Below are 18,746 nucleotides of genomic sequence, written 5' to 3'. Positions count from 1 at the left end.
TTTTGTAAATAGACACATCAAAGTAAGTAAAAAATATAAACAAACCAAAAAAATCCTGGTTGGGGTACTTGAAGTTCACTGGCATGTCAATAAATTACTAATCTATTAACTGTTAACTTATTATTTCTTATAGCAATGCAAATTAAAACCATTAGATTTTCATTAAAACAGCTACATTTATAATAATAAAAAGTATTTCAAGTTGAGTTTTGACAAAAATTCCTGAAATATGCATACAATCGTAACTATCCAGCCCAGCAGTTAAGTTTGGACCACATGAAACTAAAAATAAAACAAATAAATATTGCACCCGATTACAGGAAATACACATGCTCCTTCAAAGAGTGGACTTCAGCTGTTTACAGGGGATGTTTAAAAAGTATTCTCTCTATATATTTTATATTTACATATACACATTATCTGGAATGTGCCAAGGACAATTTTGAATTACATTCACTGTAATTCTTATACTGAAAAATTGGAAGCAGGTGGCAATTTACAATAAAAGCCAGAGAAGCAGAAAGATATTATCTCTCTTATGGATGGCATCATAAAATTGCCATTCGAAAAACTTAAACGTACAAGTAAACTTAAATGTAAACTGCCAGTCTAAAGATTCCTATTATGTTGTACTACAGAGTCACAAGTTGTGCAATGCAATATTATGCATTTATACTATACCTTCAGTGGAAGTACTTCTTTATTAATATCAAAGAAGCTTGCCATGGCTTTAGTCCATGAACACAGACCTGCAACGTTGCCACACACTTTCTTGGCAGTTTCAAGATTGTAGTCCTCCATATCTAGGTAAGGTTGCAGCAGATCCACAACCTCTTCAGTGATAGAATCCTGTGCATTAAGCAAAGTCTGTTAAATCCTTTACGCAGAGTGTATTAATTGGATAAGCAAGTTTTCCAGAGCCTGAAAATGATCACAAACAGAACTTCCTACTGACAACGGAAACTTTGATTCCACTAAAACAAAGTATTTCCGACAATCATATATAAACACAATGTAGTACTGGAGGATCAAATGGTATAGACCATCACTACACACAATTTTTCACACTGCTAAGCAGAATCAGAGAACAGTGCAACCATTAAATATTGACAGGACATGCAATTCTAATTATACGTAAATGGATGTGTATCTTTTTTCAGATTCGCTTCATTTCTCCATTTAATATTAGGCGGGAAGGTCACATGCCCATAAGAGCACCTTTCCAATTTTCCATCCATTTAAATTAATGGATGAAAATCTATTCATTATGCCCAGATGATCCAATACACCCAGGCATCGAAACAGGAAAATCAGCCAGAGTATGCCCTGTTTGTATTGCCTGGCTAGAACAATGATTCTCCAGCCAGGACAGAGCTCTAGGATATGAGTGGTTATACATGTGCAGTTAAAATACAAGGCCCTGAAAATCCTTGGGGTGGTACATCTCGGTGTAAGTGCCAAGATTCGCCCACCCTGGGCCTCCACTGCCGACCCCGCCAAAGTCCTCAGGGTCAGGGGGAGCACCCATGCCACTGGTGGTGCATCTGGCACCTCTGCCATTGGCTTAAGGCTGAAGATTACCTGCCCAGGGGGTCTCCTTCCCAAAAACAAGTTACAGGTGCCCCCTCAGCCCCCAATGTAAGGAGCCACTTTAACAATTATTAAAAAATCTGGGCTCCACAACTAACCAAATGCAGTAGTGATGACCATATTCTGTGTCCCAACCAGAGCCTCGAGCACGGGAACTCTGAAGTTTGGAGCCTCTACCCGCAACCCCTCCCCCTTTGCGACGATGGCTTTGTAAGGTGTGGGCGGAGGCTCTGCCCTACAAGGTGGCCCCAGAAACACAGGTGCAAGACTGGAACTTTGTGGTTCTGAATCCTGACCTAATTTCCAGCCGTTTTGGCAGGATCCCCCCCAAGTTACGGTGGGAGCACACCGATTTTTTGGGGCCTGAATAGTTTGAGGGTACAGGCAGTAGTATATACACTGCAGAATATTTAAGGCTGCATTTACATTAAAAATGTAGCTCTGGTATGAAGCATTCTAGTATAACTCAGAGTCAGGCTAACTTCACTCTGAAGCAAAACAGAATGAGATTCCCTGGAGGAGGTAGTCTTATTCAACTTCACTCTGGAATTAGGTCAGGCCCTGACTCCAAATTTACACCACAACATTTTAATGTCAGTATGAAGTGAAAATGCTTTGGTCAAATGCTATAGTTGTAGTGCAAACACAGCCTCAACTAACTTGAGGTCCAGGATTTTGAAGGAACCCCTCACACAAATGTATTAAACTGACACTGGCCTTACACTCTATGTAGTGTCAAACCGACACAATGTAAAACTACCTCCTCTAGAGAGTCTCACTGTTTCTCCAAGGAGTGAGATCAGACTCTGATTCTAGATTTTATACTGCATCGCAACAAACTGGAAATGGCTTTCTACCAACATTATAATTTTGGGTAAGTGTAACCATTAAAATACAAAAAGAAAGTTAAAATGCATCACAGTTTATATCAAATTTTAAAATTGCCATATGATTCTAAACAACAACAACTTGCATTTATATAGCGCCTTTAACGTAGTAAAACGTTCAAAGGTGCTTCACAGGAATTTTATCAAAGAGATATTAGGACAGGTGTCCAAAAGCTTGGTCAAAGAGATAGGTTTTAAGGAGTGTCTTAAAGGAGGAGAGGTAGAGAGGGGTGATGGGTGAAAGGGATTTGGTGCGAGTTAGGATACGGGCAGCAGAGTTGTGGATGAGTTCAAGTTTATGGTGGGTGGATGATGGGAGGCCGGCCAGGAGAGCATTGGAATAGTCAAGTCTAGAGGTAACAAAGGTATGGATGAGGGTTTCAGCAGCAGAGAAATAACCCATTGAAAAAGCCATTTAGGCAGAAATAACATTATTAGTAGCGAACACTTGAAGGTGTTAACTCATTAATATCACTATGTGATTTCAACCCTCACTGACCTCAGCACTGAGCGTGTCTACTAAACAACCGAATGTTCCTACCAGTTGCCGCGACTATGGCCTCAAGCAGTTTCATGGTACTGATCTCCATCAGCTGCCCACTATACATCTCTGTCTCAATTATTTCAATTTACTGCTTCTGTCACTCTCCTTTCTCCTCCCTGGTCACATTTTCCTGCCATCATGCTTTTTTAATATCTTTAGTTGTCAATGCTTACTTTCTCCAGTCTTCATCACTGGTCCCTTTCCAGTCTTCAGATATTTCTCAATAATTTCAATTTTTTAAATTTCTAATTTGCCAATTATTTTAAATCTATGGCCTCTGGTTACCGACCCAGTTGCCAGAGGAAACAGTTTCTCCCTACTTGCTTTATCAAAACCCCTCATTATTTTGAATATCACTATTAGGTCTTCCCTTAACCTTCTCTGCTCTAGGGAAAACATTCCCAGCTTTACCAATCTCTCCACATAACTGAAACCTCTCATCCCTGGTATCATCCTGGTTAACCTCCTCTGTACCCTCTCCAAGGCCTTGACATCCTTCCCAAAGAGTGGTGCTCAGAATTGTACACAGTATTCCTGCTGAGGCCTAACCAGTGATTTGTAAAGGTTTTGCATGACTTCCTTGTTTTTGTATTCAATGCCCCTATTTACAAAGCCAAGTATCCCAAACGCTTTCTTAACCACCTTATCAATTTGCCCTAGCACCTTCAAAGATTTGTGAATATGCACCCCCAGGTCCCTCTGCTCTTGCACTTCCCTCAAAATAGTACCATTTACATTATACTGCCTCTCCATGTCGTTCCTCCCAAAGTGCATCACTTCACACTTATCTGCATTAAATTGCATCTGCCATCTGTCTGCCTATTTCACCAGTCTGTCTAGGTCCTCCTGAAGTCTTCTACTATCCTCCTCATTATTTACAACGTTGCTAAGTTTTGTATCACCCACAAACTTTGCAATTGTACTCCCGATACCCAAGTCCAGGTCATTTATATATAACAAGAAAAGCAATGGTCCTAATATCGATCCCTGGGGGACCCCACTGCATACTTCTCTCCAGTTAGAAAAACATTCATTCGCCGCTAACCGCTGTCTCATATTCTTTAGCTAATTATATATCCAAGTTACCACCGTCCCTTTAATCCCATGTGCTTCTATTTTCCGAATAAGTCTGTTATGTAGTACTTTATCAAATGCTTTTTGAAAGTCCATATACACAACATCTACTGCACCACCTTCAACAACTCTCTCTGATACCTCATCAAAGAACTCAATCATCTCCACATCAATCAGGTTAGTCAGACACAATTTGCCTTTAACAAATTCATCTTGACTGTCCCTTATTAATCTATGCTTCTCCAAGTGAGAATTAATTTTGTCCTTGACAATAGTCTCTAGAAGGTTTCCCACCACTGAGGTTAGACTGATTGGCCTGTAGTTACCAGGTTTATCCCTCTCCCCTTTTTTGAATAGGGGTGTCACATTTGCAGTCCTCCAGTCTTCTGGCACCACTCCCATATTCAAGGAGGATTGAAAGATTGTGGTCAGAGCTTCAGCTATCTCCATCCTTGCTTCCCTCATTAACCTATTGTAAACAATTTTACAACACCAAGTTATAGTCCAGCAATTTTATTTTAAATTCACAAGCTTTCGGAGGCTTCCCCCTTCGTCAGGTGAACGATGTTCACCTGACGAAGGGGGAAGCCTCCGAAAGCTTGTGAATTTAAAATAAAATTGCTGGACTATAACTTGGTGTTGTAAAATTGTTTACAATTGTCAACCCCAGTCCATCACCGGCATCTCCACCTCATTAACCTAGGATGCATTCCATCTGGACGGGGTGACTTGTTAACTTTGAGTGATGCCAACTTATTTAGCACTTCCTTTCTATCTATTTTTTCTCCTAGCCAATATCTCTACTCCCTCCTCCTCTAACATTAACTTCATCCTCTTCTTTTGTGAAGACAGATGCAAAGTACTCATTCAGTACCTCAGTCATGCCCTCTGCCTCCACAAGAAGATTTCTGTTTTTGTCCCTAATCAGCCCCACCATTCCTTTAACTATCCTTTTACTTTTTATATGTTTATAAAAGATTTTTGGGTTCCCTTTTATGTTACCCGCCAATCTTTTCTCATTTTTAATCTTTGCCCTTCTTATATCCTTTTTCAATTTCTGTATTCTGCCTGGTTTTCAACTGTATTCTGTACCTGACATTTCTCATAAACCTCCTTTTTCTGTTTTATTTTTACCTCTATTTCCTTTGTCATCCAGGCAAATTGTCATCCACCTTTGGATGCCCCATCTTTCTTCCTTATGGGAATATGCTTGGTTTGTACCTGAACTATTTCCGCATTGAAGGCCTGCCATTGCTCATTTACTTTTTCTTGTCCAATCTTTGTTTCTAGTCCACCTGTGCTAGATCCCTTCTCAAATCACTGAAATTGGCTCTCTTTCAGTTGGGTATTTTCACAGTTGATTTTTCTTTGTCCCTTTCATTAACTACTTTAAACCTAATTCTATGATCACCATTACCCAATTGTTCTCCCACTGAAACACACTCGATTTGCCCTGCTTCATTCCCCAGAACTAGATCCAGCACGGCTACCTTGCTCGTTCAGCTAGAAACATATTGATTAAGAAAGTTCTCCTGCACACATTTTAGGAATTCTTCACCCTCCTTGCCCTTTACACTTTTTTCCCAGCCTAAATTAGGGTAATTGAAGTCCCCTACTATTACTGCACTATTATTTTTAGATAGCCTATAGTGTAGACCAAACTCACACACCAGAAACTGAAGTTATCATTTGTCATAGAATCTTAGAAATTTACGGCACAGAAGGAGGCCATTCGGCCCATCGTGTCTGCGCCGGCCGTAGAAGAGCTATCCAGCCAAATCCCACTTTCCAGCTCTTGGTCTGTAGCCTTGTAGGCTACGGCACTTCAAGTGCATATCCAAGTACTTTTTAAATGCGATGAGGGTTTCTGCCTCTACCACCCTTTCAGGCAGCGAGTTCCAGACACCCACCATCCTCTGGTGAAAAAATTTCTCCTCAGCTCCTCTCTAATTCTTCTACCAATTACTTTATATCTATGCCCCCGGTTATTGACCTTCAATTTGTATTAGTTATCATTAAAATAATATGAAAGCGGCCAGATTAACATCCCGATTTCTAAAAGTGGAAAACATCCCGGTAAATTGCCAATCAACTTTCAACAGAACAGTGCTTTCAAAGATGAGGGTTTTCTCTCCCACATCTCCCTCTCACAAAGTCAGTCATTGTGGCATCAAGGGATATTGATAGATTAGGTGAATGGGCAAAACTGTGACAAATGGAATTCAATGTAGACAAATGTGAGGTCATCCACTTTGGATCAAAAAAGGATAGAACAGGGTACTTTCTAAATGGGAAAAAGTTAAAAACAGTGGGTGTCCAAAGGGACTTAGGGGTTCAGGTACATAGATCATTGAAGTGTCATGAACAGGTGCAGAAAATAATCAATAAGGCTAATGGAATGCTGGCCTTTATATCTAGAGGACTAGAGTACAAGGGAGCAGAAGTTATGCTGCAGCTATACAAAACCCTGGTTCGACTGCACCTGGAGTACTGTGAGCAGTTCTGGGCACCGCACCTTCGGAAGGACATATTGGCCTTGGAGGGAGTGCAGTGTAGGTTTACTAGAATGATACCCGGACTTCAAGGGTTAAGTTACGAGGAAAGATTACACAAATTGGGGTTGTATTCTCTAGAGTTTCGAAGGTTATGGGGTGATCTGATCGAAGTTTATAATATATTAAGGGGAACAGATAGGATGGATAGAGAGAAACTATTTCCGCTGGTTGGGGATTCTAGGAGTAGGGGGCACAGTCTAAAAATTAGAGTCAGACCTTTCAGGAGCGAGATTAGAAAACATTCCTACACACAAAGGGTTGTAGAAGTTTGGATCTCTCTTCCGCAAACGGCAATTGATGCTAGCTCAATTGCTAAATTTAAATCTGAGATAGATAGCTTTTTGGCAACCAAAGGTATTAAGGGATATGGGCCAAAGGCAGGTATATGGAGTTAGAAGTTAGATCACAGATCAGCCATGATCTTATCAAATGGTGGAGCAGGCATGAGGAGCTGAATGGCCTACTCCTGTTCCTATGTTCCTATATTCCTAGAGGATGCCTCAGGAAAAAGACAGTGGGCTAGAAATTGGACTGTGTAATGCCCGTTGTTGCGATGCTACGCGGCCTCCCAAAGTTCTAAAATGGCATCCGGAATGCGCGTGCATGCTTCTAGCGTTATGTGCACCGGACGCCATCTTGGTAAATGGTTTCGCGCACATGCAGATAATGAATGCCGGCAGCGTGTAAAGTAGGGAGAATATGCAGTAGATCAGTGTGCAATGCTGATTTAAAGTGATAGACACCATTTTGGCACTTAACGCTCCACTCAACACATTGTCTTAACCACAAACACCTGAACATGTCTTAGACAACCTGGAGGAGCCCCCAACAGCGCTATTTAAAGGGATCATGATGGATTATTGCTTTTGGCAGCTGAAGCATTTGTACCCGTATTTGGAGGTCTCCTATACTTGAATACCAGGACTAGGGGACATAGCCTAACATTTAGAACCAGGACTTGCAGGAGTGAAGTTAGGAAATGCTTTTACATGCAAAGGGTGGTAGAAGTTTGGAAGGCTCTTCTGCAAACAGCAGTTAATGCTAGCTCAATTGTGAATTTTAAATCTGAGATTGATAGATTTCTGTGAACCAAGGGTATTAAGGGATATGGAGTTAGGTCCCAGATCAACCATGATCTCATTGAATGGTGGAACAGGCTTGAGGGGTTAAATGCCACAGCCACTTGCTGCCTCCTGTTATGAGCCACCTTCTCCTGCAAGAAAACGAGAAGTGTGTTGGTGAGTGTCCTGCAGGACGTCTGCGTGATGTGCATGTCATGGTTGAATAGCTGCCAGTGTGTGTGGCCTGTGAGTTGTGGGTGAGCAGCTTGCAACAGTGGTAATGTGTGAGGGTGAGAGAAAGCATCTGACTGGAAGAGTTGAGTACTGATTGAAAGAGTTTGTTGGTATGTGGGTGATGGGGGGTGTAATGCGTGGAGTAGTGGATGCAGCTAGTGGTGCAGTTGGTAGAAGCTGCCACTTGACAGTTGACCTCACTCACCTTAACCACTCATGTCAAAACATTGAACTTCTTCCTGCAATGCATCCATATTCGTGGTACTATGCGCCTGGCACTGACTTCGTCCCCTGCTGCCTCCCACTACCTCTTAAGCGTATGTCTGGAGGGCCTCTACTCCCCCCACTGAGGATATAAGTTGCCCCTCCTTCCGTTCACCTCTTGCACCAAGGCCTCTAGAGCATCAGCAGAGAACCTTGGTGCATGGTGTCTCACAGGCCTGGTACAAATTCAGATCGGCAGATTGGTGAGGTCTGGCATGCAGATTGAAGGATGTGGGATTTAGTAATGCACAACCTTTATTCAATGTTTCAACATAACTCAACAGTTTGTAAAAATAGGGATGGGACCTGCATCTGTGTTTTCTGTGTGTGATGTCTGATCTCCATTCAGACGCCTTGCGGACCCTTATCTTGTTTTTTGCAAATAAAAGGTGCAGGCTGCCTTTAAGAGGTGCAAGCAAATTACCCGATATTTGGGCCCCTTCCTGCTGGTGTGAAGTGCGAACCTGGTGCAAATATTGTGGCTAGGCCTGACTGCTGGGCTTCGATGAGGTACATGACCAAGCAGGACAAATGTCTCGTGCTGCCTGCATCGGAACCACCGAGCGCGGGTTAATTGCGCACCGCGATGCCCGTGCCCAGATTCAGGGATTATTCAGCTTTATCATATATCACAGCACTAAGAACAAGTCTGACCTTTCCTAAATGCCTGCTAATTTGCCCATTGAAGCCATTAGCAGTCTCTTGAAGAAAACCTTTATCTCCTTTTTCCAAGAGTAAATTTAAATGGTCCTCTACAATCTTGAAATGTAACATTTCTTAAAATGTAACATTTTCCTGTGATATTATATTTTAATTATATTCAGTGCATTCAGTGGATTTTTTATATAGGCAAGGTTTCAACTGACTACTTATTCTCTGCCAAAATAGTAGCTGTTGAATGAAGGGAAACAACTGTCTATATTCCTCCATACATACATACATATGAAGTGTGAAATCTTTGATAATTATTACATGTGCTTTATCCACCATAATGATAACAGATTGCCAGCATAATGTTGAATTTTAGTCAATTCTGGTTGATGGATATTTTGGCAGTATAATCAATAAATTAATACACCAATGAAGTGCATGTTTCTACGACATACAGAGAGCGCCTTCTGCAACTATGCGGCAGTTTCCTATAAAACGGATAGAGCATATTCTCGCACGCAGCGCAATGTGGATAGAGATATTAACCTCCAAAATCACGGAATGGATTGTATTAAGATCGGGGCTGGGAAGAATCGCGTTTGCAGCAGGGACTTGATACATTGAATTAATTATTACTGTGAGTTCTCTGATTGCTGTTCGGGCCCAATTCTGACAGGCGAGAAGTGAAAGTGCACAGGTTCAAACCGCGAATGCAGATTGCCAGCAGCATTGCCTGGGAGACCAATCCACCATTCTGGGAGACTTCCAGACAATCTGGGAATCTTCCTGCTATCTTTATAATAACACCACCATATAACAATCAGAAGAAATAGTTCCCCATGCTGATTTAACGTTTGTTGCGGAGTGCCAAATGAAGGCAATTGGGTCTGAATTTGCTGAAAACATGCACACGGTGTACACCATTATTATGGTGCAGAAATTCCAGGAAATTATGGCAAGTGATTTATGCCATTACTTATGCCGCACCGTAATTTGCTTGAACTTTTGAGCTGCTCTAGAGAGACCCTCACTGAAAAAGTTGAACAGCTAATTATCATAGCTCCAACCCTATTAAAATCAATAGTGAGATCGAGTTTGTTGAATTAACGTTTCTGTGATCACCACCGAGATCGTTACAGATTGACGCTGGAGGGTGTCAATTGCTCAGCAGGTTGCCTGAGGATTGGATTCGGTCTAGGAACTTCATTGAAATCTTAAACCTCAATTAAGTAATGTTCTGATTTCTGCCTGACTGATGTTATTTTTCTATTAATATTCATTGAGCTTGTGCGCTAAGCATAGATTGCAACTGGTAATGAAATATGGCAATGGGTCACACGCAGTTCCAGAGCCATCCCTATGCCTACGGGTCCCCCCTTAGCGCCAATTTATACTATGGTTTCAGTACAAAGTCATCAATCAAATTAAACCGGACATGGACATTCTGTCTGTACTATCTGCGACCCATCCTCACATTATCAGATCAGAGCCATTGCTCCTAATCACATCCCTGTTAAATAACCTGTTCCATTCTGTGTCAGACCCAGGTACCTTGGATGTGTATCAGACATTGGCCACGCTGCCCCTGATCCGCCACTACACTTGCGGAGGCGTATTCTAATTATTTTTGCAGCAAATTGGGGCTTGAGTTTGCCACTGGAGGATCGGGGAGCACAACGGTCTCACTCATGGAATTTGTCGCCAATATCGCCATTACACTTCCCCGAGGTGCAAGGGGGATGGGAAAAATCTATAGAGCTTTTTTTATTCGTTCATGGGATGTGAGCGTCGCTGGCAAGGCCGGCATTTATTGCCCATCCCTAATTGCCCTTGAGAAGGTGGTGGTGAGCCGCCTTCTTGAACCGCTGCAGTCCGTGTGGTGAAGGTTCTCACCACAACCAGGGTGACTCTTGCTTGGCAACTGGAGGAAATTAAAGAGAGGGAAAAAAACCCAAAATAACATACACAGTGAAAATGAAAACATGTTTTTACTTTCGCTACTTTGAGCACGTAGAATTAGTTTATATTCTAATCTTTCCACATATAACATTGAGGATTTAGTATGATCACACTAGTTGAAAGTAATGATATGATTTTATTTCACTTCTTATTCTTCTGGTGGACACTACTGAATTAAAATTGCATGGTCATATAACGTATGCATTATCTGAAATTATATCCATGTGAACAAATTATTTCAAGATAATATGACACTTTCTATATAGGTAAAATAACATGCAGGATCTTGGAATTATCTTGTAGAATTTCTTGGATTGGATGACACAGTGAAATCAGTCAGAATTAGTACTTTCAAGTAGGATATCTTTCAGATATTTGGATAAGTTAAGCAACAGTACCCGAGTTTCTAGTTCCCCACAATTAAACAAAAATTAAATAGTGACATATTGGTGTCAAATTGCATTGTGCCATACAGCAGCAACGTAGAGCAATTCCACATGTGGTAAATTTCCCTTCTTCACTATCCAATTGGAAAAGGCACAGAGAAGGTAGAGAATTCAGCTTTGGAACGTCACTGAAGAGACCTGAAATCAGGTCAAATAGACACCCTCTCAGTTGTGGGTGGAATATGTTGCAGGGGACTTAGACTATAAAAGGAGATTGTCACATATATAATAAATCAAGTGCAAAACTTTAACTAAATGGATGCAAATTCTAATAATTTACAACTGAAAACATTTCACACACTCAAGATAGAAATGATTGGTTTGTTACCTTTTGGAATGTCAGTAACATGTTAAGAAATGAAGAGTTGTTCATCAGCTTTGAAGCTTCACTCCATGAAGGTTTCAGACAAGGTCGATCTGGATCAAGAGTCACAAGATCTACTTTTCTTTGGAAGAGAAGCAACACGCAGTCCATGATTCGCATGATCAAATGGGGCGGTTTGCCTAATTTGCGCACTGTGGCAATATCAGCTGGCTTAATAGTCTGTAAATATTTTAAAATAGTATTAATTATAATCTGCAGCAAGAATTTTTATCATCTTATTCATGAACAGTGCAAGCAGGCACTGTTATAGATTCTGTTTAACCACTGTGAAAAAAAAAATAATTGTAAACAATTTTACAACACCAAGTTATAGTCCAACAATTTTATTTGAAATTTACAAGCTTTCGGAGGCTTCCTCCTTCCTCAGGTGAATGTCAAGAAATCCTCGAACCTTTCGCATTTATAATTCACAGAACAATACCTGGTGATTACAGATAATCTTTCCAACAGATAATATTACAGATAATATCTCCAACACAGACTGCTGAGTTCTGAGTGCAAAATGGGGCAAAATGTTCCATTCTGCAACTCACATTAGTGAGCACCAAATTTACAAAAAATAACATTATTCCAGTTGAATAATCTATCACTAAAGAGACTACACGATAACATCAACAAGTTCCATCCCACCATCAAGCTCACCATGGACTACTCCTCAGAATCAGTTTCTTTCTTGGACACACGAATCTCCATCAAAGACGGGCACCTCAGCACCTCACTCTACCGCAAGCCCACGGACAACCTCACGATGCTCCACTTTTCCAGCTTCCACCCTAACCACGTCAAAGAGGCTATCCCCTATGGACAGGCCCTGCGAATACACAGGGTCTGCTCAGACGAGGAGGAACGCGATGGACACCTACAGACGCTGAAAGATGCCCTAGTAAGAACGGGATATGATGCTCGACTCATCGATCGACAGTTCCGACGGGCCACAGCGAAAAATCGCATAGACCTCCTCAGAAGACTAACACGGGACGCAACCAACAGAGTACCCTTCGTCGTCCAGTACTTCCCCGGAGCGGAGAAACTACGCCATGTTCTCCGCAGCCTTCAACATGTCATCAATGACGACGAACACCTCGCTATGGCCATCCCCACACCTCCACTATTCGCCTTTAAACAGCCACCCAACCTCAAACAGACCATCGCTCGCAGCAAATTACCCAGCTTTCAGGAGAACAGCGTCCACGACACCACACAACCCTGCCACGGCAACCTCTGCAAGACATGCCAGATCATCGACACAGATACCACCATCACACGAGAGGACACCACCCACCAGGTGCATGGTTCATACTCCTGTGACTCGGCCAACGTTGTCTATCTCATACGTTGCAGGAAAGGATGCCCCAGAGCATGGTACATTGGCGAGACCATGCAGACGCTGCGACAATGGATGAACGGACACCACGCAACAATCGCCAGACAGGAGGGTTCCCTCCCAGTCGGGGAACACTTCAGCAGTCAAGGACGTTCAGCCACCGACCTTCGGGTAAGCATACTCCAAGGCGGCCTTCGAGACCCACGACAACGCAAAATCGTCGAGCAGAAATTGATAGCCAAGTTCCGCACCCATGAGGACGGCCTCAACCGGGATCTTGGGTTCATGTCACGCTACACGTAACCCCACCAGCGAACAAATGTTATCTGTTTTTAATATAACGGGTCATTTGCTGTCTTTTCTATGTTTGTTTCTGCCTCTCTCTGTTTTTTTTTGGTGGTTTGTATATTCGGTGGCCTTTTAGGTAACACCTCTCTGTCTGCACACTGTGATTGCCTTGGCAACGGGCAGTTGGAAAGACTATCTGTAATCACCAGGCATTGTTCTGTGATTTATAAATGCGAAGGATTCGAGGATTTCATTTCCACAACATTCACCTGAGGAAGGAGGAAGCCTCTGAAAGCTTGTAAATTTCAAATAAAATTGTTGGACTATAACTTGGTGTTGTAAAATTGTTTACAATTGTCAACCCCAGTCCATCACCGGCATCTCCACATCATAAAAATAATACTTAGTGCAATTTACTAGTTCAGTAATTTTCACACTCAGTATACTGATGTTACAGCTTAATTTACTCAACATAGAAAAATACTCAGTCACCAAGACTAATAAACCACAGGGTAACTTCACTGCCCGGGCAGTGATCTGACAGAGTGGATAGCTCACCCAATGGATCAATGGAATGCAAATTGGCAGGTTCTACAACAGGTAGGCGATCCACTCTGCCAAATTATCACTCAGGTGGTGAAGATGAAAATGAATTCCCATAACTCCCCGAAGTAACATTGAACTGGAAAGTTATAGGTGCTTATTGCTGCTGCTATATATCCTAGGTACACTACATTCATTTCACATTCATAGATTCTTTGCGAACATGCACTTACTTACACTTAGAACTGAACATTAACTGTTTATAGAAACACACAAGCAGTTTTAGGGCTGGATTTTCCATTTCCACTTCCTACAGAGTTGGGGTGGGATTTCTGCCTGCTGCCTTCGCCCTGCCATGACTGCGGCCCATGCCTCAGTCTCAGATGAAACCTTCAGTAGGAGATTTGTTGAGTCGTCAGAGCTCTTCTACCTCATTAATGCAGTTCACATCACTTCTGGTTCTACAACAGCAGTCTAGGGATAGGGGAAGGGTAAATCAGGTTGGGATGGCGGTAGGCCTCGCTGCCCAATTTTGCCCCCTTTTCCGCCACTATCCTACCCAATTTTAGATGGGCTAGTGAAAGAAAATCTAGCCCTTAATCTCAGCTATCCCTTTCACATTAACTGCAGGATAACTGAATAATCTAGCTTTCTGCAAAGATATTTTGCTTCCACCAATATAGAAATTACCAAGATTTCTCGTCACATCAAGAATTGTAACCCGAACTATAACTTCAAATTCCTCTACACTGAGAAAAAAATCCCCAAACCTCTCTGTACAGGGAACAAAACACAAACCCACCGTGTATCAATAATATAGGCAAATCTGTATCACAAACATAACCCAGATCTGGAATTTAGTAAGTAACCCCAATCCTATACTGGATCAGAAATGTAACGTCACACCCGTTGTCAGTGGAAATACATCTGTTGCTCTTACTGCTGTCTTTGCTGGAATGAAATACAATTAACAAAGAGCAAGGATCCCAGGCAGACTGAGGGCCACAGCAGCCATGTCTATGAAAAGAGAATCAGTTATGACTTAAAAATTTGAAACCTGCCAGGCAGGTAATACAAAGCTCCTCCAGATTATTGGAGGCAGTGTTATGTGCACATAGGTCCCTACACTTTTACAGGAATCTCTTCCTAGGATTCTCAGAAGAGACATTCTTTGGCATCTCTGATATATAACAACAACAACTTGCATTTATATAGCGCCTTTAATGTAGTAAAACGTCCCAAGGCACTTCAAAGGAGCATAATCAGACATAAATTGACACCGAGCCAAAGAAGGAGACATTAGGACAGGTGACCAAATGCTTGGTCAAAGAGTTAGGTTTTAAGCAGCATCTTAAAGCAGGAGAGAGAAGTGGAGAGGTGGAGGTTTGGGGGGACAGAATTCCAGGGCTTAGGGCCTAGATGGCTGAAGGCACTGCCAACAATTAACGAGCAAAGTAAGTGGGGGATACACAAGAGGTCTAAGTTGGAGTAATACAGAGCTCTCGGAAGGTTTTAGAGCTGGAGAATGTTACAGTGAGGCAGAGGTAAGGCCATGGAGGGATTTGAACACAAGAAAGGAAATTGCCACATAGGTACGTCATCTCCTGGTGGCAATCATGCAGACAATTGTAACCACAGGGACAGCTGTTCCTGTGGAAGTGATGGTCAGTATTTACAGCACTGGATCCTTCCATGCCTCCACTGGTGATGTATGCCAAAGTATGCTCACTTTTACCTTCATGAAATGGTGGAGAGGGGGTCACTGCAGTACCCCTCAGCCACGTGTCCACAGACTTTGTTTCATGCCTCCATATTGGCTTTTCTTTCTTTTCAGCCTTGCCTATCATTTCTTCCGCCCATGCAACTTTTTCAAAGGCTACCAACTTTTCCTGCACATTTTTCAGCCTTTAGAAAGGCTCACAGGTTTATTCATTACCGATGTGGCCACTTCCCTTAAAGTGGCTTCCTTCTCTTTAAAATGGAGCTGTAAGCTCCTCTACAAGCGCTTATAATTTTCTGCTACCTCTACAGATAGTCATACTCCCTGTGCCAAGCAGCAGCAGTGCAAAGAACATATTTAAATTATATTCCTGAACTGCACTCGAAATTACCGGAGAGCTCAGCTCCCCATTGTCCCAGCATGTGCTGCAGCCTGCGCAATGTGGTCACAGTGGCAATTACATAAATGATCACAATATCAATTATATAAAGACCAACAATGTAAGAAAATTGACACTTATTAAACAAAGGCCTGCTGTTATAATGAGGTAGTTGCAGAACGAGAATTAAGACCAAAACTACGAGGTTGAGAACTGAAATTAAAATTCTTTCTGGGACTAAAACAACACTGTAATTTCTCATTGTTTTAAAAAGCTAACAATTTTAAGACCAAAATATTTACTTGTTTTGAAACACTAAGGGCTCGATTTTCACGTCGGGTTTCCTGCGGGTTTCCAGCGGGGGGGCCCTGAAAATCCCGATATCCGGTCACGTGACCACATCGCGCCGAAATCCCGGCCACTTCCGGGTACCGCACTGACGTGCGGGGCTGCGCGCGCAAGCCCCGCTGGTGGGAATCCCGCAGGCAATTAAAGCCAGGGGGGTTCCACTTGAGTGTACTTACCTTGCTTGTTGAGGTCATTTAATGAGCTGAAGCAGCTGTCAAAAGAGGAAGTGTGGGATTTTAGGTTCAAGGTAGTGAGTTTCACACACTGGGGGAAACAGTCTCTCTCCAACCAGGCGTGTTGCAGCCAGCAGCCTGTGGCAGGTGCCAAGGTGCACTCCACGGGGGAGAGCCCTCACCCACGCAGGAGGCCACCGCATCACATAGGGCAACCCCTGCCCTCCACCACCCCCCGCCAAGCCAGAGGACAGACCGACACGAAACCGCAGCCCCAGTCCGAGGAACCACCCACCTACCCTGCACAACCCCTCAGACCAACACCTGCCAGATGGGTGGTGCGTGGACACCCTCGGAGGACGAACAGCATGACCAGCCCCAGCAGCCTCCTGGTCCACGCTGTCCGCCACAGAGACGTGGAGCCCCCCAACACGGTGTTGTTGCACGCCCACCTGCACAGCAGGAGGGAGGGCTACCGCAGGGAGAGACGCATCGCAGAGGGCACTACCCTCGCCACAGGATCCACAGACCGAGGCGCAGCTCCCCGGACCTCTCCGAGCAGCAGTGCACACGGAGGCTCAGATTTGCTCGACATGTAGTCGTGGAGATCTGCAGGCTCTTTCAAGCCGAGCTGCTCCTGGCTGGCCCCAGCACCAACTGCTTACCTGTCGCTGTCAAAGTCACCACTGCCCTCCACAACTTCTCCTCCGCATCCTTCCAGGGTGCAGCCGGCTACACCGCCGATGTCTCTCAGTCGTCTGCGCGGAAAAGCCCTGCAAATACACCTGCACCTACTCTGCAGTAACACGATGGGTGGCATCAGTGGTGGATCCTCATAGTGATACCCAGGAGCGGGCATTATTGGACACAACGGACAGGATTCGCGGAGACATGGCAGTGGTGGTGTCAATATAATGTGTGCTGTTTGTTGCTCTGAAATTCAATATAGGTAACACCCAGGACAAACCCTCAGACACCCTTGTGCACCCCCTTCATGCTGACGACACGTTTGCCTTACGCTGCCTACTGCACATATGTGATGCATGCCCTGTGGCTGCAGCACAGGTGGTGGCAGGTTGAGTGAGGCTGGCCGTGAGGGAGATGCACGATAGGGTGAGTATGGGATGGAGCAATGAGATTGTATGAGGATTGGGTTGCGTGTTAGTGGCAGGATGAGTACTGGCGAGGTGAGTAGGTGGAGGTAAGATGAGGATGGGGTTTGAACGGGTATGAAGGGTGATGTGACAGAGTAGTGTTGGCGGTGCCGAAGGAGATGTGGGGTGGGGGCAGTGTTGTGGCAGACGGAGTGTAGGGGAAAGACTTTGTGTTCTCACTGTGGCTGACCTACTGCGGTCATTGCAGCGCCTCCTGCACTGTATGCAGGTGGGCGATATGTTGGTGGCGCAGGTGACCCCCTCTGCCACCTCGAGCCAGGCCTTCTTGGTGGCAGAGGCAGGCCGCTTCCTCCCGCCCGCCGGGGGGAAGATCTGTGTCCTCCCCCTCCTCCTCACCCCATCTGATGATACCTGGGGTGAGGCATCATTAAACTGGGAGCAGCCTTCCCCCTGGGCTGCTCCATGCTGCAATTTGTTCCATTGGTTGCAGCATCTGTCAGTGGAGGACTGCCCCTTTAACTAGAGAGCCTCCAGCTGACAGATCGTACTGCGCATGCGCAGCCCGCCCGACGCGCAGGCCAGCGCCGTGGACCCCGGAGGAGCAGGTAATTGATTCCTATTAGTGTGTTGCCTGCTACGATCGCGTGGGCAACCCACTAATTTCGCCGAGCGGGTTGACCACGCTCCCGAAACCCAACCCGCCGGAAACCCGCAGGCCTGGTAAATTCGAGCCCCAAGTGTTACTGTTGATAAAAATAATTAATTTACCCCACAATTTATTTACTTCTAAAGCTTTATTTTAGAAGTAAAATTAATTCTCCCCTTATATTATTAAAATATTATTCTGCCAAAAAATTACTCAATACAACGCAAAAGGATTCTGGATGTGTTTACATGCAAAAGGGATTTTAGCAAAATTGACTACCGTTATGACTGTTCCTGAGTGTGATATCATTGTGTATGTTTACCGACATTGTGCCCCATTGTCTCCTGTAAAGAAAAGGCCAAAGCTGCTCCCAATAGTACTGTTGTACCAGCATGATGGACTTCCTATATGCTTATTTTAACAATTGCTTGTTTCTGTCACATTCTCTTAGATAACATTCTCTACTCTTCTTTCACATTTCACTCAACATCGATGTTATTCAGACTACAGATTGATCCTCATTAAGTCCATATTCAGCTGAAAACTTTAATATTAGGAAA

General features: G+C 43.6%; 1 protein-coding gene and 1 long non-coding RNA gene across 2 annotated transcripts in view; one reads left to right on the top strand and one right to left on the bottom strand.

Moving 5' to 3' along the window:
- The window catches only part of dnah5l (dynein, axonemal, heavy chain 5 like), a 352,990-nt gene that overhangs the window by 129,763 nt on the left and 204,481 nt on the right, over nucleotides 1-18,746 (bottom strand). Inside the window, exons 59-60 of the mRNA XM_068006271.1 lie at nucleotides 11,594-11,809; nucleotides 682-849 (exon numbers count right to left, since the gene is read on the bottom strand). Of these exons, the coding sequence (XP_067862372.1) occupies nucleotides 682-849; nucleotides 11,594-11,809 (384 nt within the window). The remainder of the gene's footprint in view (nucleotides 1-681; nucleotides 850-11,593; nucleotides 11,810-18,746) is intronic.
- The window catches only part of LOC137342341 (uncharacterized), a 153,755-nt gene that overhangs the window by 79,556 nt on the left and 55,453 nt on the right, over nucleotides 1-18,746 (top strand). The window lies entirely within an intron of this gene.

Source organism: Heptranchias perlo, chromosome 2 (genome assembly GCF_035084215.1).
Source record: "Heptranchias perlo isolate sHepPer1 chromosome 2, sHepPer1.hap1, whole genome shotgun sequence".
Taxonomy (NCBI): domain Eukaryota; kingdom Metazoa; phylum Chordata; class Chondrichthyes; order Hexanchiformes; family Hexanchidae; genus Heptranchias; species Heptranchias perlo.
This window is presented reverse-complemented; position numbering and strand designations above follow the sequence as displayed.